The 24,975-nt window shown below is 40.2% G+C and overlaps 1 protein-coding gene across 6 annotated transcripts in view; it reads left to right on the top strand.

Annotated features, from left to right (window-relative positions):
- The window catches only part of LOC117528937 (NMDA receptor synaptonuclear signaling and neuronal migration factor), a 125,383-nt gene that overhangs the window by 38,926 nt on the left and 61,482 nt on the right, over nt 1-24,975 (top strand). For 3 of the 6 annotated variants that reach the window (XM_034191569.1, XM_034191568.1, XM_034191571.1), the window contains 3 exons: nt 10,372-10,433; nt 14,479-15,438; nt 23,047-23,113. In XM_034191569.1, coding sequence (XP_034047460.1) covers nt 10,372-10,433; nt 14,479-15,438; nt 23,047-23,113 — 1,089 coding nt within the window. The remainder of the gene's footprint in view (nt 1-10,371; nt 10,434-14,478; nt 15,439-23,046; nt 23,114-24,975) is intronic. The other 3 variants (XM_034191570.1, XM_034191573.1, XM_034191572.1) reach the window with 3 other exon arrangements.

Raw genomic sequence — 24,975 nt, forward strand, 5'->3', positions numbered from 1 at the left:
GAGTGACGTGTGGGCAGGCTTGAGGATAGGAGATGCCCGTCCAGAACCGAGCCGGATCCCACACGGCCCTCACCGCCAACGGATCTGAAGAACACCGGAGCCGCCAAGTCCTGGGTCCCCAGGTGGCCACCGTCTCCAGCTGTCAGACCTGGTACTGCTGGCAGAGAACAAAAACAGCACAGATGAGTGTGAGTACGCACACTCAGTAATCCCACAGTCTGTGTTCTTTTGGGAGGGAGCACCTCCACCTCCAATCACACACACGTGCAGCTCCTGTCTAACCACTTATCTGGTTGGGATGTGAAGCGAAGCCGTCGCTGATCACACCAAACGCCAATCCCACAGATAAGGCAACACTTACAGGAAAACCGCTGCAAAGAAGTTCAGACTATAAGTCAGTGTTAAGTTCAGACACAGCAGAGAATATTACCTCTAAGGTAGCTGATTTCTCGGCAGGGAGGTGGAGTGGCAGTCCGGCCTTTATGGTGATGGTGATGTGGATGAGTGACCGCTGGTGCTGATGACGAGTGACAGCTGTCACTCCCGGTTGCTATGACACCCTCTCCTGCTTGAAGCCCGCACTTCAAGCAGGGCGCCATCTGGTGGTGGTGGGTCAGCAGTACCTCCTCTTCAGCGGCCCACATAACAAATATTTGGGAATGTGTGTGTGTCAGAGTAAGTTTAATACTTTCCTGACATAATTTAATGTACTTTAATTTTACTGGCTCGATATCCAGGTCAAAATTAACACTTTTTTTGCGAGCATTTTTCTGAGTGTGTCCAGTTGCGGATCTCCATTGAAAATGCATTAACATCCAGGTACTTCATCAATATTTTGCCCGGTTAGGAGACGTCATGTCGCTGAAGGGATGTTTTCGTTTCAAAGAAAAAAAATATTATATACAGATAACAGGGTTCTAGCTAGGATAAAATTTTAGCATAGTGGTAATGTCGAGGGAGCAAAGTGACCGAGGGGAGGGGGGTGCGGAAGGGGGGCAGCTTTTGAGAATTTAAGCTAAAAATTAGCCATTCTAGGGGTACCCAAAGGGGAAACGTCAGGTACGACAGCCCAAGTTCCTTCATCATGTCCAGAAGGCTGGGGAAGTTTGTTGAGTGGGCAATCTCATTCTGGGTTAGCCAGTACATGGCCCTCAGTGAGGCAGTCGGAGTCCGTGGACATTTTTAAGTCAAGACTTAAAACGTATTTTTATTCTCTTTCGTATGAGTAATTTTTATTTTGTTATGTTTTATTCTTTTACTTCAGTTTATTATGTGGGGGCGCAAGTTAAAAGGGCGATCCAAGGCCCGACTGAACCCAGCCTAAAATAACTAGAAGCAGTTCCAAAGAAACAAGTTTATTGATCACCCTGTCGTGCTGTACATAAACGTCAAAATAAAATACATCTGATGGTGGCTAAACAGGCGGCGCGCTCTCACTGCGCCTGGACTGACCGGAGCCCGAACGTTCAGGACTTAGGATCTCCGCCGACACCTCCCCCCCAGGTGGCCTTTCCCGGACTATACTCTGTGAGGAGGAAACAAAGGTAATATCCTTCAATATAAATATCAGAAAACTATTAGAGGCTTACTTATCAGCAACACGTTCAGTTTGATCTCAGCGTTATTTAAAAGAACAGCTGCTCGCAGCCGGTGGAGGATTATCACTCCGCACGCCACCGCCGCGAGGAGCAAACAAGACACTGACTTTTAGTATTTAAATTTAGCTACGCACAATTGCCATATTAGTTCATAGATAAACATTCAAGAAAGTCCCTCTGACGTGTGCTGACAGCATTTGCCTCTCACCCTCGTCCTCCTTCACAGACGTACGGTCAGGCTCTGGAGCGACCCTCAGCGTCCCCAAACGGTCAACACAACGTTGTTTTGAGCTGTGAAAAGTTGAATTCTCCGGCAGCCAGCACTCATCACCGCTGGCTTAAATGCAGCTCCTCATTTCTCTATTGACACCAGCTGAAAGTCCTTACTCTGCACGTGAATGCCACAGGTGCAGCAAATCCTTGTATCAGAGGTGAGAGACTCTTCTGCAGCACAATTTGCCCAGAGAACAGTCCCAAACCACCTGGAAAGGAAAACAAACACACAATATCCAACCCCGCCCCCCAACACACAACACAGTTTTTAATTAGGTATTTGATTTTTTTTTTTATTTATTTAAATTTTTTATGTTGAACTGTTCTGTGTGAGGCACCTTGAGACGGCTTTTGTTGTAATTTGGCACTTTATAAGCTGATTAAATTGAAATTGAACAACATTTTATTGAGTCTTAAAGTAAATAAATATGAAATTGGCTACTGGATCCTTAAACTCTGGACATAATAAACTCTACATGGTGGATCCTTGATCTCTGGACATAAACAGAAATAAAATCTCTTAGTTTTTGTCAAAAGCATTTCCTTTCAGACATTATTATTGGCATGAATGTATTTCCATACCTATGAGCTGAGCTCTTGCAGATGTGTTGCAGGTCAGGTTTATAAAGAATACAACACGTCTCATTTTGGGAGGAAAAAACGTTTTAGTCGATTGTAGTTTACTGTCTGTATTGCAACGTTTGTAAGAGGTGTCATTTTATTTAAAGCGGCGATTCGTTTTGAAGTTATTAATTCCGAGCGGACTCTGTCTCAGACAGACAGAGTCAGAGAGCCGCGCAGCATTTGATGCTGTGACAAAACGGAGGCCGATTCTCGTTTCTCAACTGCAACAAGACCAGAGTCCCAGTTAGTGACTTTAATCCACACAAAAGTGACTCATGATATTTGAATGGCTTTCAGAGAGGTTAAGAAGCGGACTTACCGCTTCTGAAGAGCAGCGAATCAAAGAGCCACGAGCCATTGAATTGAAGCATTGCTTCGATTCACGCTTCAAACTGGAGTCGCGCTGCAGAAACGGTTGATTACAGACGCTGTATTGAAAATCGGAACGGTCCAAAATTATAGCGTAACGGGCCGTAACGCAAGTTTGTGCTAGCTAGAACCCTGGATAATATCATAAAATGCATTAAAATTGTAATCCTGCGAAGTAATCCCCATTTTTACTAAATGTACCTGTAATCTGAATACGTCTTTTTTCTGTAACTGTAGCGGAATACAGTTACTTTTTTTTTGTATCCTAATTACGTAACGCCGTTACATGTATTCCATTACTCCCCAAGCCTGTGCAGAATATACACACGTTGGCAACCCATCAATATAACATGTATTCCCCCCCCCCCCCCCACTGTTGCCCTCTGTTTCTCAAGGTCACTATTGCAGATATGGTAGACATCTGCATTGAGATTTGGCACAAGTTTAACACCAGATGCCCTTCCTGATGCAAGTCCATTTCTACACGGAGAAACACACACAGCCCTAGTGTTCCTAAGTGGACCAAGTACGTGGTCCAGTCAAGCACTAATCAGGACCCACTCTGCTTAACTTCTTATGGGATCAGGGGTGCACAGTGCGCCATGGCTGCTAACACATATCTAAATATTGCACCATATGAATAGCATTAAAACACTGCACTATGATCTATGGCACAGTCACTTTAAGCTGCCTCATGATTGCAGCCCACCAACATTGCATCTAGCCACACTTTATTTCAAGATCAACACACCTCACAAATGAACACACGGGCACTCACTATACACTGTTCTTCAAGTGTGAAAATGGCAACAATGCTTGCGCTGTGCAGGTCTTTGCACTGGGTGAAAGACAGGGCCCAGTAACTAATAGCGAGTCATCCATAATAAACTCAAACCAGACTGCTAAAGTTCAATTTTCATGTTTTCATGGGGTATTGGGGGGGGGGGGGGGTCTATATTCATAAAAGTTTTCATGTGGATATGGCTCCAAATTATTTTAAAAATGCAGACAAGAGAAAGTGAATCCTTTTTTTTTGCTTCACAAAGCCTCAAGGACATGAAAATAAATGACTCTTAAATCATTGAGATGGAGATGTGATTACAATCAGCCAGTGCAAATCAAACTTTCTAATAGCAAGAGTTGATCAAATGCATTTAAGTCTGCATGTGAAAAATTAGTGGAGTCGACGTGTCACATAATGGACAGAATCTTAAGTAAAAGTGTCTCAGGATTACAGTCATGCAAATGTGTTTTGTAATTGGTTCGGCACAAAGACACAATCAGTCCAACGATAAATTGGAAAATGCATAATCTGATTATAATCCTAGCTATATGAATTAATACATATTTATTACTTATTCACACATTCTCTTCCCAATTATCATCAGGATTCATTATTGCTGCAGTTAATTTCCTCTGCGCTTGTGCCCAGGTTGACACTGAGAGCAGAATTCTCTTTCTTTATCCTCACTGTGCATCTTTCTGCTCTTTTTTCCATCCTTGTGATGCACAGTGGAGCATTAGGTTAGTGTCAATCCACAATAACATCCAAGGCCTTTTTTTGAAAGGCAAAACCCTGAGATGCTCATTTTAAGCTTTATGAATGCAATAACAAAGACTAAAAGTGGTTTATTTTCTGCACATCTCCAAGTACTTTTGTTCTGTTTCTGCTGTTGTTAATTCCATCCTTGATGCATGCAAGTATTCATACAGTGCATTCAGAAAGTATTTACAGCACTGCACCTTTCCACATTTTGTTATGTTACAGCCTTATTCAAACATGTAGATCCACCTTGGATCTGCTGTGGCGGCTCCGAGTGAAAACAAGGGAGCAGCCGAAGGGACTTACTTTTACAGCCTTATTCCAAAATAAAATAAGCAGTAAATAAATAAGAAAACACATGTACATAAATATGCACAGGCTTTGCCATGAAGCTCAAAATTAAACCCAGGTGCATCATGTTTCCACTGATCATCCTTGAGATGTTTCTACAGCTTAATTGGAGTCCACCTGGGATAAATTGAGTTGATTGGACTTACAGGCACACACCTGTCTACATATAAGATCCCACAGTTGACACTGTATGTCAGAGCACAAAGCAAGCATAAACAGGATTGTCTCGAAGTAAAAATCTGTGGCAGGGTACATAAACATTTCTGCTGCTTTGAAGGTCCAAATGAGCAAAGTGGCATCTATCATCCATAAAAAGAAGAACGGGTCCACCAGGACTCTTCCTAGAGCTGACTGCCCGTCTAAACTGAGCAGTCGGGAGCGAAGGTAGTCAGGTATGGTATCAAGAACCCAATGGTCACTCTGTCAGAGCTCCAGCGTTCCTCTGTGGAGAGAGAACGTTTCAGAAGGACAACCATCTTTGCAGCAATCCACCAATCAGGCCTGTACAGTAGAGTGGTACAGTAGTAAAAGGCACATGGCAGCTTGTCTGGAGTTTGCCAAAAGGCACCTCTGAAGGACTCTCAGACAATGAGAAACAAAATTCTCTGGTCTGAAGAGACAAAGATTGACCTCTTTGGCGTGAATGCCAGGCGTCATGTTTGGAGAAAACCAGGCACCATCCCTACAATGAAGCATGGTGGTGGCAGCATCATGCTGTGGGAGACTAGTCAGGATTGAGGGAAAAATAAATGCAGCAATGTACAGAGACATCCTGGATGAAAACCTGCTCCAGAGCGCTCTTGACCTCAGACTGGGGGGGCGGTTCATCTTTCAGCAGGGCAATGACCCTAAGCACACAGCCAAGATATCAAAGGAGTGGCTTCAGAACAACTCTGATCCCTCTCTGTTAAAATGGATGAATTGAGGCTGCAAGCGGCTTCGGACAACTTCACCAGAGCCTGCTGTGTCTTACTCTTTACGGAAACGTAGCTACACTCATCCATCCCAGACTTGGCTATTGAGTTAGCATGCTATTCATTGCGGCACCATGACAGGACCAGTGACTCTGGTAAAAACCAAGGAGCAGGGTTGTGTATGTACTTCCATAACAACTGGAGTAACAGCACAATGACGGTAGCCAGCCACTGTTCCCCAGACCTGGAATATTTTACCGTTAAATGCCAACCGTTTTAGCTTCCTCTGGAGTTTAGTGGAGTCTTGCTAGCTGCTGTTTACATTCCACCGGATGCTAATGCTAGCTTGGCCCTCATACCTTTACACAGCAACATCAGCACTGACATCCGGACGTGGTGCATGTTATCGCAGGATATTTTAATTATGTGGAAATCAAATCAGTGCTCCCCAGACTTCATCAACATGTCAAATGTGCCACAAGAGCAGCAAATACACTGGACAAGGTTTACACCAACAATAAGCAAGGCTACAGGGCGGACCCGGCGCCACGAGGGGGCGTTTGGGGGCGACGCCCCCTCACGTCATCAACCTCGCCCCCTTGGATGTGAGAGTTAGCAAAAATAAAATAAAAAAGAAAGAAAAAGAAATACTGGAAAATATAGCGCCTCGCAGTTTCGCGGATTTTTTAGTCCAATTTTGCATGTTTTTTTTTTTTTTTTTAAACAGCGCATTGTGCTCTGCGTCCTCATCAAGCAGGCCGGTGTTCCGTCGAGATGATGGGACACCTGTTGCGGCACCGCAAAGGCAGAGTACGCGCATTGTGTTCTGCGTCTCTGTTTATAAGAATCTCCTCGCCCAGAAGAAAAAAGAGCGCCAACAACTACCCATAACTGTGTTCTTCACTCGGAAAAAGACACCTGCAGCGAGGTGTGAGTGTAAAAAGGCGCGACAGTGCAGCGGTGCCAGGACGAAGAGGCGCGATCAGATGAACTGTGAAATACTGGTCAGTCACTATTAATAATTTCTTATGTGTCCAACCTCGTAGGTTGATCATTAAAATTAAATTCGTTAGTTCTAAAAGCCATCATAATTATTTATAGGAAAACGTTCTATTTTTATTTCTCAAACAAATGTTTGGGCCTGAAAACAGGTTGATCTTATTTTTCTACTAAGGTTTGAACTTTGAGAGTGTTTACACACAAGAGAAACGTGAGAAAATGTTAATGCCTGTTTGAGAAAAGTGTATAAAGTGTGTAGTGAGGGGTTTTACAGCCTTAAAACATCTATAATAATTGTAAAAAATAACGCTGCCTACTTCGCGGATTTCGCCTATTGCGGGTTATTTTTAGAACATAACTCCCGCGATAAACGAGGGACCGACCACTGTACATGAAAGGTTTATCTTTGACCCGTTGTGTGACTGTCATGCCCAGTTGCTTTGTGTTTGCGCTTGTGATGGAGGGCTGTATGTGGGGTTAATCTACTGTCTCGTGTCGTTTCTCAGATCAGTTGTTGGTTTGGTTTTGTGGTATGCAGGAGATTACTTGACCGAGGGTCTATACGTTCAAATAATAATTTAAAAAATACTGTCATCACTCTTTACTCTTAGTCTTAGTCTCTTACAACAGTGTAGCCTAAATGCACGAGCTTTCTAGGAGCGCAACCAATTCATTACGCACGCTCAGAGGCAGGTACCCTCCGGTGCGCACTTTTTTTGGGGTGGGGGGGTGACCCCAACCCTGCCCCCTGTGATAAACTCATCGCCCCCTTAATATTTTTTTTCTGGCACCGGGCCTGCTACAGGGCCAGACCTGCACCACATGTAGGCAAGTCAGACCACATCTCTCTGCAACATATTCCTGCATATATCCCCCTCCGGAAATCCACCCCCACCATCATTAACACGGTGAAAACATGGCCAGACGGTGCTTTTCAGCAGCTGCAGGACTGTTTCAACAGCACCGACTGGGACATCTTTGAGAATGGGGACCTGGATGTATTTACGGACACTGTACTGTGTTACATTCATAACCTCAGTATTCACCACCATCCTCCCCCATGGCCTCATGAGGAAACTGCTGAACCTCTGTCTACCTCATTCCACATGCCTTTGAATTAAGGACTTTCTATCAGATCGCTCACAGAGGGTCAGGATTGGCCCCCACATAGCCACAGCTCTCACACTCAGCACCGGTTTCCCTCAAGGCTGTGTGCTGAGCCCACTGCTCTTCACCTCCTACACCTCTGACTGCACCCCTGTCCACAAAAGCAACACCTTCATTAAGTATGCAGATGACACCACAGTGGTAGGCTGTATCACTGGAGGAGACGAGTCCACCTACTGGGATGAGGTGGAACAGCTGATGGTGTGGTGTAGAGAAAACAACCAAAACCAAGGAGCTAATCATAGACTTCAGGAGAAACAAAACAGACATTCAGCCCATTATCATTGGGGGGACCTGTGTGGAAAGGGTCAGGGAGTCCATATAGATGAAAAACTGACCTGGGAAAGGAACACCACACACTTGGTTAAGAAGGCACAGCAAAGACTCCACTTTCAGAGAATCCTCAGGAAAAACGATAAACTAGAGATTGCTCGTGACTTTTAGCACATACTGTCAGTATGTCAGCAGACAGTATGTGAGGATGCTCTACCATGGAGAGCATCCTCACATACTGTCTCTGTACGTGGTTTGCCAGCTGCAAGGGGACAAACAGGAAAGAGCTCCAGAGGGTTATCAAAATGGCAGAGAAGATCATTGGGTGCCCTCTACCCACACTGGGGGACCTTCATGGCTCTTACTGTCTCAGGAGAGCCAACACCATCCTAAATGACTCATCCCACCCTGGACACTCTCTGTTTGAGCTACTGCCATCAGGCAGATGGTACAGGACCATTAAAGCAAGTACAAATAGACTGAAAAACAGTTTCTGCCCAACTGCTGTTAGAGCTTTGAATCCCACTGGGCCCAAATACTGTAGCCATATCACATGCCACACTTGAAATAAGTGCAATATTTGTTTATGTGCAATGTTCACTGCCACTGAAATATCCACAGTTTTGTACATACTTTTCTCTTTTTGTTGAATATGCAATTTCTTTTTTGCTACTACATTCTTAGAATTTGTTTCTTTTTTAATTTGTACTCTGGACATACCTCTTTCATTCTGTTAAATTTTATGTTAACTTTTCTTTTCTTCTCCAGAACCTTCAAGTCTGCATGTGCTTTACTCGGGTTTATATTTGCACTGAAATGCTTGTACCTTACCTTTCGTTGTACTGGTTACAATGACAATAAAGAATCTGTATCTGTACATTTATTATGTGTCGGATGCGGGCGGAGAACCGACCAGCGTTTGAAGTAGGACCCAGTATAAAATAAGCAGAGCACGGTACAAAGGATAACAGAATTTAATAACATAACAGTGAGTGCTAAATAATAACAAATGAGTGTGCGGTCTGGCGAGGTAGAATAACGGTGCACTCCCAGCAGCACAAACGGTCCGGAGCCAGAACAGTTCGGACCCAAGGACCCCGCCGACACCCCCCAGGTGGCCGCGACCAACCGAGTCTGTGAAAGAAGAAACCATCATGTGAGTCCACCACTCCACACACAGAGAGACCACTCAAAGGTGTACACAAACAGCAAACACTTCCTGGCTTAATCACCAATCAGCTTCCCACCCTGCAGGCATGGAACACCCAGTTCAATTCTCCACTGCAGTGGAAGCTGATTAAACGACTAACATAACAGCTCAATATAATAAGGTGTGAGGGACACCACATTTACTGGCTGTACTCATGTTAGTCACAAAACCTAAAGTACCTCAGGAAGTGTGCTGACGAGCGTGAGACCTCACCCCCTCCTCTTTCACAGACCATGCCATCAAACCTGGTACGGTCTCTGCATCCATGATGATGAGATGGCTCTCTAGACGATGATCTCACCCGTCTGGTCACAAGGTCGAGTCTCTGGCAAATACACACTGTGTACTCCAGACTTAAATGCAACCATGCCCCAATCCATAAAGATGCACCACAGCTGTGAGTCCTGACGAGCTGCACATGACCAGCCTCAGGTGATCAGGGTGAGGTCCTAATAACTCAGCCACACAGCCACTCAGTCCTGAACGCATGCCACCTGGAAGGAAAAACAGAAGACAGAAAACAGAAGACAAACAAAAGCCAGCCAGGCATGCCAGGCACCCCAGCCACAACAACATTCTTAGTTTTTTATTTTTAATAAATTAAAAAAAAATGCAAAAACTTTTTTCATGTTGTCATTGTGGGGTGTTGCGAGCAGAATTTTGAGGGGGGGGGGTATTAATTTATTCCATTTTGGAATAAGGCTGTAACGTAAAATGTGGAAAAAGTGAAATGCTGTGAATACTTTCTGGATGCACCGTATGTGGGTACCAGTAACCAGCGACAGTGACATTCAACAACACAAGCTGAGGTCACAGGGGAAATTTAAAGTCTACCTTAAAGCAATCCTGTTTGTCTCCTCCGAGTGTCTTTGTCTCTTTTGTGAAGCTGCCTGAAGTGTGCAGATAAAACATCTGTGGGTGGCACAAGCGTACCAAGACGACAATTAGCTCTATAATTTACAGTTCCTCTGCTGTTCCCCTACCCTTCCCTTCTTGCCGTCATCTCTGTCTTCCACCCATAAATTAATGTGTCTATGTGTGTCCCCACAGAGCAGCACGAGCATTTGGAGAGTACCTGTCCCACACACACCCTGAAAACCGAAACGGATCAGGTCAGCGTCTCTGCTATCACCTCATTTATTCATCCAATCTTTCTGCGTGGTCTGTGTTTGATCCTTCCCCCAAGACTTTTTCCATCCCCTTGGTTCAAATGCCAGTTAGGAGTGTATCATCACAGCCGATAACTCAAGAAAAACATTACCCTCACTTATTATGGGTACCTTTGTGTATTTTAGATACAAGGTTGGTGTACGCTCCAAGCAGGACTGTGGTTGGGACTGGAATAAAAACAAAAATCACAGAAATGGAACTGAAAATTGTGGAAATGAGTGATAAGGAATTGGGGGGGGTTGTCAAAAGAAATGTTCAATTTTGCTTTCAATCCAAAGCATCCTATAAGGTCAAGTGGCTGACGCTGCCCGACGTAGCTGATTCTCAAAAATATCTATGAAACACCAGAGAACGCTCGGTCCAGGGGTGCAAATTTCCTGTCTTCAATGCAGGTCAATGTAGCATTGTAGCACACTCTGCGGAACAGATTGTAGACTCAACGTTTGTGACGTCAGATGACCTAGCCTACATAAACTCGACGCAACTCTGCAATTGCACCACTGGTGGCAGGTGCATCGGTGAGACAGGTTCTCATTTTTCCACATATTTCTTCATGCCCAAGGGATCCAGAGGAGGTGGTGCATCCAGTCAAGCTCCAACGTTGGCCAACAGAGGGGAACGGTGTAGTAATGCCACGCTAGTGGAGATGACATAGTGTTCACGGAACTCAACACTTGCCACAGTGTTAGGTTGAACTTCGATGATTTTAAGCAGGTTCAAAATTTTTTCCGGGATCACAATGAACATCAGCATTATCCAACCGACTTTGACTTCGCTCCTGTGGACTCTGGCGGGCTTCGACTCTGGTTGATGTTATTCAATTTTTCACTCTTCATTGACAAATGCAGGGTAATGGTGAGAGTGTGAATGTGCTATAACACTTCATTATAGCCTCACTTTTGTTTGAACGTGTGAGTGACCGTAGTTAGCAGTTGATTGTTCCGAATTATCGGAGTCCCCGTCAGGTGCGAAGCGTAATTCTCCTTTTTACCACTGTCGTAAATATCAGTTGTGGTTTCAGCCTCCTCATGGGCAGTGGTACATGTTTGTTGACAAGCTGATGGAAAAGGAACCAACAACCTCAGAAGTCAAATATCATGGTATAGTTTTATTTTTTGTGACATTGGAGATAAACACATAGGAGAATTTGATGGAAAGTCACTTTGCGAGATATCCTGCTCTTAAAGTAGCCTGGCTGTCAATACAGCGAATTTGCGACCGCTATCATCAGTAGTGTTTATACACCAACACACATTTTAGCAGTCAACTTCAAAATGGTCAATGGGGAAGGAGAGCATCATTTACAGATGTACAAACAGGGACATAGATAAACAAATGAGCCTAAAATCACAAAGAATTCTAAAGCATTATGTGAGGAGAAAGCAGTGGTTAAGAGCGATCAAGGGGAGAGATCCATGTCATAGGAAAACACTGGGAACCAGCTGGTGATGAAGAAGTGTGTTTGTAGTGATCATTTTATCAAAGGTATTTTTTCTGTCACAAATTTTGTCCTTTTAAAGGAGACCTGCATTGAAAAAAATGCAGTCAGATTTTTTGAACAAAAAATGACTTACATTTACACATGAGATCCTTCTGAATGTAGTAAAGTAAATCTGCAAGCCCAGATCTGTCATTCAAAGGAGAAATCTTCATTTGAAAATGACAAATTTACAGCTAACATTTAGCCCTCCGCAAATTGTCCCTCTCATCATGGACGCTGCAGAGACATCACGGACAAGACCCTCTCCCAGCATGCATTGCGCCAATTGTAATTTGTGGATTTGTGTCAGTTTGCATCTGCACCTTTTTCTTGTCTTATATGGAAGGATCTACTTTTTTTAAAACTTCATATTGTCTTGCGGCACGTTTGGTGAGTACACATTTCTTTTATTTGTGCTTGAAAATTATTTTGGGGGACTTTTTCATACGTCCATTTGATTGAGTGGTGTCGCAATGAAAATCTACTGTCTTTCGCCTCCGGTACCATCGCGGGATATGGAGGCGAGACCCGCAAAGAATCCCAGTCATTAAAAATATATAAACCTCTCTCAGCGTCCATGGAGCTCTGGGGCTCCGATTGCCGAGACGTGTGGTGCTGTGGATTTTGCCGCAAGAAGTCTGTCCTTGCAGCAACAGGTGTACCGGCCGCTTCGCATTAAAACAGCGAGCGTAGCGGAGGCAGAGAGCGGGAGAGGAAGAACGGCGCCCGCTGTAGATGTCGTTGCTGATCTGAGCACACAGATCTGTATCTCACATTCATTGCAGCTTACTTTTGGATGTTGAAACCAGGACGTGTATAAGTAACATTACTAACAGATAAAATCAATTTCAATGCGGGATCGGACTGAAGGCGGGAGCGCGTCGTCTTGTCCCTGACGTCATGGAAATGATACGGCTGTACAAACTGTTTTCACAGAGGGCTAAATTTTAGCTGCAAATTTGTCATTTTTAAACGAAGATTTCTCCGCTGAATTACAAATTTGGGCTTACAGATTTACTTTACTGCATTCACAAGGGTCTTATAAATACATATCAGCTATTTCTTTCTGAAATCTGACCACATTTATTTCAATGCAAGTCTACTTTAAATGATTCATTACATTTGTAGTGAATAGCGTCCACTATTTGATATGTCTGCTTTCATCATGCAGATGTCGCAAATACATGCTCTAAAATCTGTAGACCTCCGAGCTTTTGAAATTTCTTATCATCATTTGGTTGAACAAAGCTGGACTCAAGATCAAATATGTGAAGATTTGTCTGAATTCTAAACACTATCAATGTGTCAGGTCATTGCTCCATTTCTCTGATGGAATTTTGAATTATGAGTAGCAATGTCAGAGCACAATATGTAGCAAATTTGCTAACTTCACCTCAAATTACTTACCAGCTAAACCTCTATTAAACTGTGTTTACCTGGATTATGATCATAATCCAAGTAACCAAGCAAGTGCAACAAGGCACCTGTCTTGCATCCTTGTGCCTCTTTTAGCTCTCACCAACAACTAACCTCTGGTCCAGTGTTCACTCATGTCAAACTACTTGTTCGGTTGTTCTCTTTTTTCTGTTGTTCGTTCGGGAACTTCCCACTAGTCCTAGGGTCCACTACTCCTAGTCCTAGTATTAAGGAGAGCATGTTGAAGTTGTTTTTACACAAGTCATGATTCAGCAGCACGAAATATACATTAATCTATTGGTTCGTGATATTGTGACGAAAAGTGCCTCATTTTCGTCACGACAGCACAAATTCATTCTCATTCATTCTGTGATGGCTGCACGAAATTAAAAGTGAAACGGGGTGGTCGGGGGTGGTTATGGTTAAGGTGGGGGGAAGGAGTAGGATTAGGTTATGGTTAAGGTTAGGGTTGGGAGTTGGAGTAGGGTTAGTAATAGTGAGTTAAAAAAAAAAACCTTGTCATGAAAATTTGACTCATTTCGTGATGGGAGCATGAAAAAAAACGTGAGACTGGGCTGGGTAAGCTATATGTTGCACTAAAATAGGTTAAGTAATGTTACAAAGTGTGACCATTAAAAAAAGAACATTTAATTTAAGGGTCACCCCTTTGAGTCTGGTCTGCTTGAGGTTTCTTCCTCAATATCCTCAGAGTTTAAACCCAGCTCCTTTGCATCCTGTGCCCACTTTTGTGTTCAGTTTACGGACCTCACAAGATAGCTACAAGGACTGGGACACGCCCCAAATGGATTCCCATTCTAGTGATGACTGTGTGCCGTACAATAGGGCCTCAAGATCAGGCACTAAACGTTTGACAAGCTGCTTCTGTGTAATAGTAAAACTTAAATAACTGAGCCTTTTTGTATGTGGTGAAAAATGTACACAGAGTAATGTTTCCTCGGTTTAGAACAGAAGTGAAATTGATGATTATTGAAAAGTACTATCTTTGTAAAATGTGGAATTCAAAGTTAAACTGGCTCTCAGTTTAATTCACTCTTACTCACTCACCATTGTCTGTGTCTTTGGCTCCTCAGCTCATCTCCTCTGTGAAACCTTGGTGGGTCCTGACCCAGAGGGTCCAACTGATACCGTTGGCTCTAACAGCAACCACCTCCTTCATTCTCGCACCAACACCAACACGGGTTCTGTGGCTAAATCGAATCCCAGCCTGTTAAAGCCCCCATTCAAATTACTGCCGCCACCTGCACCTTCTGTTGCTGTCTCTACCAAACCAGCTCAGCTGACCCTCGAGCGAAGCTTCTCAGTGGAAGAAGATCAACAGAAGTGCGTGGAGTGTACACTGCAGCCAGCTCGTGTGTACACCATCACCACCCAGCACGGTATGCTGATGAGCACTAAGGAGAGTCTAGAATTGGATGTACTGAAAGAAAAGCTGGGAAGTTGTGTCGTGGGATCCAAGGGGAACAGTGGTGGCACAGGCACCGGTGACCAACTCCTCCACAGCAACCTGATTCAGCCCTCCATTTCCCCTTCCTCCAACTCATCTTCTCCCACACAATACCAACACACCAGCAGCAACACTCGCGGTGGCAATAGCTCTTCTGCCAGCCACCATCACAGCAACCATCACCACGGGAATCACCACCACCACCACATCTCAGGCATGAATGCACCTTGTACCAGCGTAGGAGGTAGTGGCAGCAGTGGCAGCAGTAGTAGCAACCAGCAGCAGCATTCTGTAAACATCGCAGGATCCCATTCCCATCATGCCTCACACCACCACACTCACCACCACCATCACATGTCTCAGCCACCGCTGCAGACCTCTGTCAGCGCCCACAACATCCGAAGTTGGGGCGAGGGCATGAAAGGTGAGGCGGAGTGCAGCAGTCTGACTTGCGAGTCATGCGGCGGCGCCCCCTCGCGGAGCCAAGGCTCCTTGGATCTGGAGACTGCGTCCAGAGAGGCAGGCAAGCAGCACCGGCGCCTAGAGCGGATGTGGAGTGTGGACCGGGTGACTGGGCTGGAGAGAGGTGAGAGACCGGACGACACAGAGAAAGGGAGAGGCGCTGAGATGCAAAGGAGGGTGGGACTGGAGGGTTTGGTACAAGGCCAGAGTTGAAATAGCATTTGAACCGCTTTAGCATTTAAATACTGTATCATTTAAAGTTTTTTTCAAGAAGCAAATTTTTTTTTACAGATTTTTGTTGGTAGTAATTGATTTATATCTGCTTTCTATTTTTCTTTTTAGACCTTTAATGTGCCCCCCCCCAAAATAAATAAATAAATAAATAAATAAATAAATAATTAGAATAATAGCAGTACTCCAAAACACATAAGAGCTGATAATGCAGGGTTTTTTTTTTTTTTTTTTTTGTCTTGAGTCTGCCTGTGAGTTTTTGATACAAACTATTTGAGTTTGTGACCATCTTAGTTGTATTTAATATAAAATAAAAAATAATTATGAATGACAATGAAAAATATTTATGCTGATAATAACTATTGTTATAAGCAGTAAGGAATTTTTACTAAGCATGAACTAATAGTGAATTAAGATTTAACTGTGTTTACTTACTATTTATTAAAGGTGTAATTAGTAAGTACGGTTTTAATTTATACATGTAATAATTCATTAAGATACTGAACATCATTAATAAATGAATAATAAACAGTTAACTGTGAATTCACATAGTAGTTATTACTGCATTAAGTAACATGAACACCATTAATACATGATTAATAAACAGTTAACTTTGAATTCACTTAGTGCTTATTACTGCATTAACTAACATGAACACCATTAATAAATTATTAATAAACAGTTAACTGTGAATTTGCCGTTAGTCAATGTCTGTTAAAGCATTAATTAACATGAACACCATTAATAAATGACTGATAAACAGTTAACTGCGAGTTCACTGGTAGTCAATGCTTATTACTGCATTAACTAGCGTGAACACCATTAATAAATAATTAATAAACAGTTAACTGTGAATTCACTGGTAGTCAATGCTTATTACTGCATTGACAACATGAGCACCATTAATAAATGACTAATAAACAGTTAACTGGGAATTCACTGGTAGTCAATGCTTATTACTGCATTAACTAACATGAGCACCATTAATAAATGACTGATAAACAGTTAACTGTGAATTCACTGGTAGTCAATGCTTATTACTGCATTAACTAACATGAGCACCATTAATAAATGATTAATAAACGGTTAACTGTGAATTCACTAGTAGTCAGTGCTTATTACTGCATTAACTAACATGAGTGCCATTAATAAATTACTGATAAGCAGTTAACTGTGAATTCACTGGTAGTCAATGCTTATTACTGCATTAACTAATATGAGGACCATTAATAAATGACTGATAAACCGTTAACTGCAAGTTCACTGGTAGTCAGTGCTTATTACTGCATTAACTAGCATGAGCACCATTAATAAATGACTAATAAACCGTTAAGTGTGAGCTCACTGGTAGACAATAGTTAATACTGCATTAACTAGCATGAACGCTGTTAATAAGTAATTAATAAATAGTTAACTGTGAGTTCAGTGGTAGTCAGTGTTTATTACTGCATTGACTAGCTTGAACACCATTAATAAATAATTAATAAACAGTTAACTGTGAATTCACTGGTAGTCAATGCTTATTACTGCATTGACAACATGAGCACCATTAATAAATGACTAATAAACAGTTAACTGGGAATTCACTGGTAGTCAATGCTTATTACTGCATTAACTAACATGAGCACCATTAATAAATGATTAATAAACGGTTAACTGTGAATTCACTAGTAGTCAGTGCTTATTACTGCATTAACTAACATGAGTGCCATTAATAAATTACTGATAAGCAGTTAACTGTGAATTCACTGGTAGTCAATGCTTATTACTGCATTAACTAATATGAGGACCATTAATAAATGACTGATAAACCGTTAACTGCAAGTTCACTGGTAGTCAGTGCTTATTACTGCATTAACTAGCATGAGCACCATTAATAAATGACTAATAAACCGTTAAGTGTGAGCTCACTGGTAGACAATAGTTAATACTGCATTAACTAGCATGAACGCTGTTAATAAGTAATTAATAAATAGTTAACTGTGAGTTCAGTGGTAGTCAGTGTTTATTACTGCATTGACTAGCTTGAACACCATTAATAAATAATTAATAAACAGTTAACTGTGACTTCACTGGTAGTCAATGCTTATTACTGCATTGACAACATGAGCACCATTAATAAATGACTAATAAACAGTTAACTGGGAATTCACTGGTAGTCAATGCTTATTACTGCATTAACTAACATGAGCACCATTAATAAATGACTGATAAACAGTTAACTGTGAATTCACTGGTAGTCAATGCTTATTACTGCATTAACTAACATGAGCACCATTAATAAATGATTAATAAACGGTTAACTGTGAATTCACTAGTAGTCAGTGCTTATTACTGCATTAACTAACATGAGTGCCATTAATAAATTACTGATAAGCAGTTAACTGTGAATTCACTGGTAGTCAATGCTTATTACTGCATTAACTAATATGAGGACCATTAATAAATGACTGATAAACCGTTAACTGCAAGTTCACTGGTAGTCAGTGCTTATTACTGCATTAACTAGCATGAGCACCATTAATAAATGACTAATAAACCGTTAAGTGTGAGCTCACTGGTAGACAATAGTTAATACTGCATTAACTAGCATGAACGCTGTTAATAAGTAATTAATAAATAGTTAACTGGGAGTTCAGTGGTAGTCAGTGTTTATTACTGCATTGACTAGCTTGAACACCATTAATAAATAATTAATAAACAGTTAACTGTGACTTCACTGGTAGTCAATGCTTATTACTGCATTAACTAATATGAGGACCATTAATAAATGACTGATAAACCGTTAACTGCAAGTTCACTGGTAGTCAGTGCTTATTACTGCATTAACTAGCATGAGCACCATTAATAAATGACTAATAAACCGTTAAGTGTGAGCTCACTGGTAGTCAATAGTTAATACTGCATTAACTAGCATGAACGCCGTTAATAAGTAATTAATAAATAGTTAACTGTGAGTTCAGTGGTAGTCAGTGTTTATTACTGCATTGACTAGCTTGAACACCATTAATAAATAATTAATAAACAGTTAACTGTGACTTCACTGGTAGTCAATACGTATTACTGCATTAAGTAGCATGAACACCATTAATAAATGACTAATAAACCATTAAGTGTGAGTTCACTGGTAGTCAGTGTATATTACTGCATCAAGTAGCATGAACACCATTAATAAATAATAAACAGTTAACTGAGTTTACTGGTAGTCAATACTTATTACTGCATTAACTAACATGAACACCATTAATAAATAATTAATAAACAGTTAACTGTGAGTTCACTGGTAGTCAGTGTTTATTACTGCATTAAGTAGCATTAACATCATTAATAAATAATTAATAAACAGTTAACTGAGTTTACTGGTAGTCAATACTTATTACTGCATTAACTAACATGAACGCCATTAATAAATGACTGATAAACAGTTAACTGCGAGTTCACTGGTAGTCAATGCTTATTACTGCATTAACTAGCGTGAACACCGTTAATAAATGACTAATAAACAGTTAACTGTGAATTCACTGGTAGTCAATGTTTATTACTGCATTAACTAACATGAGCACCATTAATAAATGTCTAATAAACAGTTAACTGTGAATTCACTGGTAGTCAATGCTTATTACTGCATTAACTAACATGAGTGCCATTAATAAATGATTGATAAACCGTTAACTGAGAGTTCACTGGTAGTCAATGCTTATTACTGCATTAACTAATATGAGGACCATTAATAAATGACTGATAAACCGTTAACTGCAAGTTCACTGGTAGTCAATGCTTATTACTGCATTAACTAGCATGAGCACCATTAATAAATGACTAATAAACCGTTAAGTGTGAGCTCACTGGTAGTCAATAATTATTACTGCATTAACTAGCATGAACACTGTTAATAAGTAATTAATAAATAGTTAACTGTGAGTTCAGTGGTAGTCAGTGTTTATTACTGCATTGACTAGCTTGAACACCATTAATAAATAATTAATAAACAGTTAACTGTGACTTCACTGGTAGTCAATGCTTATTACTGCATTAACTAATATGAGGACCATTAATAAATGACTGATAAACCGTTAACTGCAAGTTCACTGGTAGTCAGTGCTTATTACTGCATTAACTAGCATGAGCACCATTAATAAATGACTAATAAACCGTTAAGTGTGAGCTCACTGGTAGTCAATAGTTAATACTGCATTAACTAGCATGAACGCCGTTAATAAGCAATTAATAAATAGTTAACTGTGAGTTCAGTGGTAGTCGGTGTTTATTACTGCATTTACTAGCTTGAACACCATTAATAAATAATTAATAAACAGTTAACTGTGACTTCACTGGTAGTCAATACGTATTACTGCATTAAGTAGCATGAACACCATTAATAAATGACTAATAAACCATTAAGTGTGAGTTCACTGGTAGTCAGTGTTTATTACTGCATTAAGTAGCATGAACACCATTAATAAATAATTAATAAACAGTTAACTGAGTTTACTGGTAGTCAATACTTATTACTGCATTAACTAACATGAACACCATTAATAAATAATTAATAAACAGTTAACTGTGAGTTCACTGGTAGTCAGTGTTTATTACTGCATTACGTAGCATGAACACCATTAATAAATAATTAATAAACAGTTAACTGAGTTTACTGGTAGTCAATACTTATTACTGCATTAACTAGCATGAACACCATTAATAAATGACTGATAAACAGTTAACTGCGAGTTCACTGGTAGTCAATGCTTATTACTGCATTAACTAGCGTGAACACCGTTAATAAATAATTAATGTCAGTTAACTGTGAATTCACTTAGCCAGTGCTTATTACTGCATTAACTAACATGAACACCATTAATAAATGACTAATAAACAGTTAACTGTGAAATCACAGGTAGTCAATGTTTATTACTGCATTAACTAACATGAGCACCATTAATAAATGACTAATAAACAGTTAACTGTGAATTCACTGGTAGTCAATGTTTATTACTGCATTAACTAACATGAGCACCATTAATAAATGACTAATAAACCATTAAGTGTGAGTTCACTGGTAGTCAGTGTTTATTACTGCATTAAGTAGCATGAGCACCATTAATAAATAATTAATAAACAGTTAACTGAGTTTACTGGTAGTCAATAGTTATTACTGCATTAACTAACATGAGCACCATTAATAAATAATTAATAAACAGTTAACTGTGAGTTCACTGGTAGTCTGTGTTTATTACTGCATTAACTAGCGTGAACACATTAATAAATAATTAATAAACAGTTAACTGTGAGTTCACTGGTAGTCAATGCTTATTACTGCATTAACTAGCGTGAACACCGTTAATAAATGACTAATAAACAGTTAACTGTGAATTCACTGGTAGTCAATGTTTATTACTGCATTAACTAACATGAGCACCATTAATAAATGTCTAATAAACAGTTAACTGTGAATTCACTGGTAGTCAATGCTTATTACTGCATTAACTAACATGAGTGCCATTAATAAATGATTGATAAACCGTTAACTGAGAGTTCACTGGTAGTCAATGCTTATTACTGCATTAACTAATATGAGGACCATTAATAAATGACTGATAAACCGTTAACTGCAAGTTCACTGGTAGTCAATGCTTATTACTGCATTAACTAGCATGAGCACCATTAATAAATGACTAATAAACCGTTAAGTGTGAGCTCACTGGTAGTCAATAATTATTACTGCATTAACTAGCATGAACACTGTTAATAAGTAATTAATAAATAGTTAACTGTGAGTTCAGTGGTAGTCAGTGTTTATTACTGCATTGACTAGCTTGAACACCATTAATAAATAATTAATAAACAGTTAACTGTGACTTCACTGGTAGTCAATGCTTATTACTGCATTAACTAATATGAGGACCATTAATAAATGACTGATAAACCGTTAACTGCAAGTTCACTGGTAGTCAGTGCTTATTACTGCATTAACTAGCATGAGCACCATTAATAAATGACTAATAAACCGTTAAGTGTGAGCTCACTGGTAGTCAATAGTTAATACTGCATTAACTAGCATGAACGCCGTTAATAAGTAATTAATAAATAGTTAACTGTGAGTTCAGTGGTAGTCAATGCTTATTACTGCATTAACTAACATGAACACCATTAATAAATAATTAATAAACAGTTAACTGTGAGTTCACTGGTAGTCTGTGTTTATTACTGCGTTAACTAACATGAACACCATTAATAAATAATTAATAAACAGTTAACTGAGTTCACTGGTAGTCAATGCTTATTACTGCATTAACTAACATGAACACCATTAATAAATAATTAATAAACAGTTAACTGTGAGTTCACTGGTAGTCAATGCTTATTACTGTGTAATAAATTCCCATTAATCACCATTAATAAATGAGCACTATAGACAATTATCTGACCCTTAATTGTTAGTTAATGCTTATTACTCAATTTATTCATGCGAGTTAACATACCCATATAGTAAAGGGTTGCTATGTTTATTAATCAATATGAATAAGAATGACAAGTGGTTTGTATGTTTTCTTCCCAATGAGATGGTCTCAGGTTCAAAGCCTCCTGTGCCATCTGGTGTCAAATCTCTGCCAAGTCAAGATGTGGATTTATACCTGAGCTGCTGTGGCTCCCTTGAGCAAAATGGATGCAATCAAAACAACCACAGAACTTAAATGAACATTTTTAGTAAGACACAAAAGTGATGTTGATTTCTGCTGGAACAGGATTGTATGAACATCACTGAATGTATTTTGACTGACTGATGAAGTGGGAAGGGGGGGGAGGTCCCTTCGAACACAATGTAATTAAAACTTTAGTGTACATTAATCCTTTGCACAGTTCTTCATGTACTGTATAATGTTAAAATAGAAAAAACAAGTATCACTTCTGAAATCATGATGGCTTGAGTTCAAATCCCATGGAAATGCATTAGTGAAGATGAACAGTGGGCACAATAACACCCACAGCAACACTGCCTAAAGGCAGCTGACAGGATTAAAAATACCACAAACACTGGCTCAGGCTCAACAAAAAGTCTCACAAAGATACACAACTATTTTTGACAGGGTGATTACTTTGTTTGGAATACATCCTTGTTATTTCATGTACCACCTGGACTTTAAATTGGTGTAAGAGATTTCGGTATCGACACAAAGATCGTGGCCAAAAAGCGAGTTAGTGAAACGTAGCTGTGTCCATAAACTTTCAAATCTATTTCTTCTCAGGTCTGGTGGGGATTGAGGGTTTGATGTTAGATGTGACATGATGGTTTGTATTTCTGACTCCTCGTCTCCTCTGCTGTCTCTTCCTGTGTGTCTCCCTCTCTCCATCTGTGGAGTGGTGGACTGTGACGTGCTGGTGCTCTCACTGGTTTTGTGCTTTCATATTTATGACATATTGATTGCAACCTTTGCCAACGCGACGCACATTTCCACTCCTCCTCGCTGGATCTTGGAATCATCATTTGTTTTTCTGTTTGCAGAGGACACCAACTGGTTCCCAAAGGAAAATATGTTCACCTTTCAAACTGCCACAACAACCATGCAGGCGTGAGTGTCCATCTTTTGTATTCTGTTCATGTGCGGAATAAAAACTATTTATTTTAGACTATATTACTGTAACACCAACTATTTTCCAGTGCATGCTGTGTGCTTTATTAGTGATCTTCATTCCAGCAAGACTTAATGATTGTCACTGTCTGCAGTTTCTTTAGTGATGCAGTAAAACAACTTGAATTGAGAAACTGCACAGTGCAGCTTTTGTCTGTTGTATCATGGTGAGGCAGAACAGAGAAGGATTTTCTTCTTCAAAAAAGTGAGATTTTAGATATAGTTTCCCAGAGGGCACAGGGGAGACATGACTCCAAATTGTATCCATTTTTTTCTATTAAAATCAAGAACCCGCCCGATACAGAATCTTGGGGGTTGATACGATATAATAGGGAGTAAAAACTTTTATATCCTTATAACTTTTATATTCCTAACATTTCATTATTAAACCTTTTTGACAAAGAAATGTAATCTGCAACAAAAGTCCGAGTTGGATGCACAGCAAAAATGATCCAATTAAGTTATTCTATTTAAGTGTTCACTAGTCTGTAAAAATTAAGTGCAAAAAAATTTCAGATGTATACATTAAAAAAAATGACAATAATTCCTAAAAGTTTGTTATCAAACCCTTATGACAAAGAAATGTAATCTGTAACAAAAAGTCTGAGTTGGATGCACAACAAAAATGATACAATTAAGTTATTCTATTTAAGTGTTCACTACAGTCCGTAAAAATTAAGTGCAAAACATGTCGACTGATGCATACTTAAAAAATGACAATGATTCCTAAAATGTTGTTATCAAACCCCTATGACAAAGAAATGTAATTGAGGCTTCATGTTTTACAGTTTAAACATATTCTTTATTATTAATAACTATAAATATAGCAAACAACCACCCAGTGTACGTCGCACTGCCTTCATGTGGATTGGCAGTCATCATGTTGCATCGCTCAGCATTTTCATAAAATAGACTTCTTGACTATTTTGGCTCTTCCTAGTTTGTGGCATAGCAACCATTTGTCTCTTGACTCTGTTCAATGCCCACTCTAATTGAAAACCAATGGCAGCTGGTTGCATTGCCTCTGTCTCTTGTAGCTAATGTAACCAAGGGGTGATGGGGGTCCCTGCTATACTTGACAGCATTGCAAACAATGCCATTGGACAAACTATGACACCATTTCCAACAAACAGTGTTATTCTGTATTGTTTATTTGGTCAAATAAAAGTTTTCATAACACCAACACAGATATGTTTGTGAAAAGCTCAAATCGGTCGATATTATCCACCAACCAATATATCAGTTGAGCTCTGTTAAAATCCTTCTCTGCTCTACTCCACTATGATGTTGGTGAAGTAGTGATGCTGGTTACGCAACAGCCAAAGCTTATACTGTGCACAGTTTCTGCAGTCACAGCAGCCTATCACTCTTTCAGAGTTGTCATGGGTGTCTTGGTGGCTTCCCTTACTAGTCTCTGTCTTGCATGGTCAATCAGTTTTCAAGAATGATCTATTCTAAACAAATTTACCACAGCATACCATACCGTTTGTATTTATAAAGTCTACACTGATTGTTTCATTTCAACTCTATTGTGGTGCACAAAGGCAAAATTACAAACACAAAAAATGGTCACTGTCCCAATATTTAAGGACCGGACTGTAGCTTTAAAGATACACAGGCCCGGATCCAGACCAGTTTGGACCGATGCAGTTGCATCGGTCAGATGTTTTTACACATCGTTCGTCATCGGTAAAAAAAAAATCTTGAATAATCCCGAATAGTGCCGAACGTGTCCCCGCGGTGAACACAGCTTTTGATTTGATCCCACAATGCACCGCTCAGGTGGATCAAAACAAACATAG

This window comes from Thalassophryne amazonica, chromosome 17 (genome assembly GCF_902500255.1).
Source record: "Thalassophryne amazonica chromosome 17, fThaAma1.1, whole genome shotgun sequence".
NCBI lineage: Eukaryota > Metazoa > Chordata > Actinopteri > Batrachoidiformes > Batrachoididae > Thalassophryne > Thalassophryne amazonica.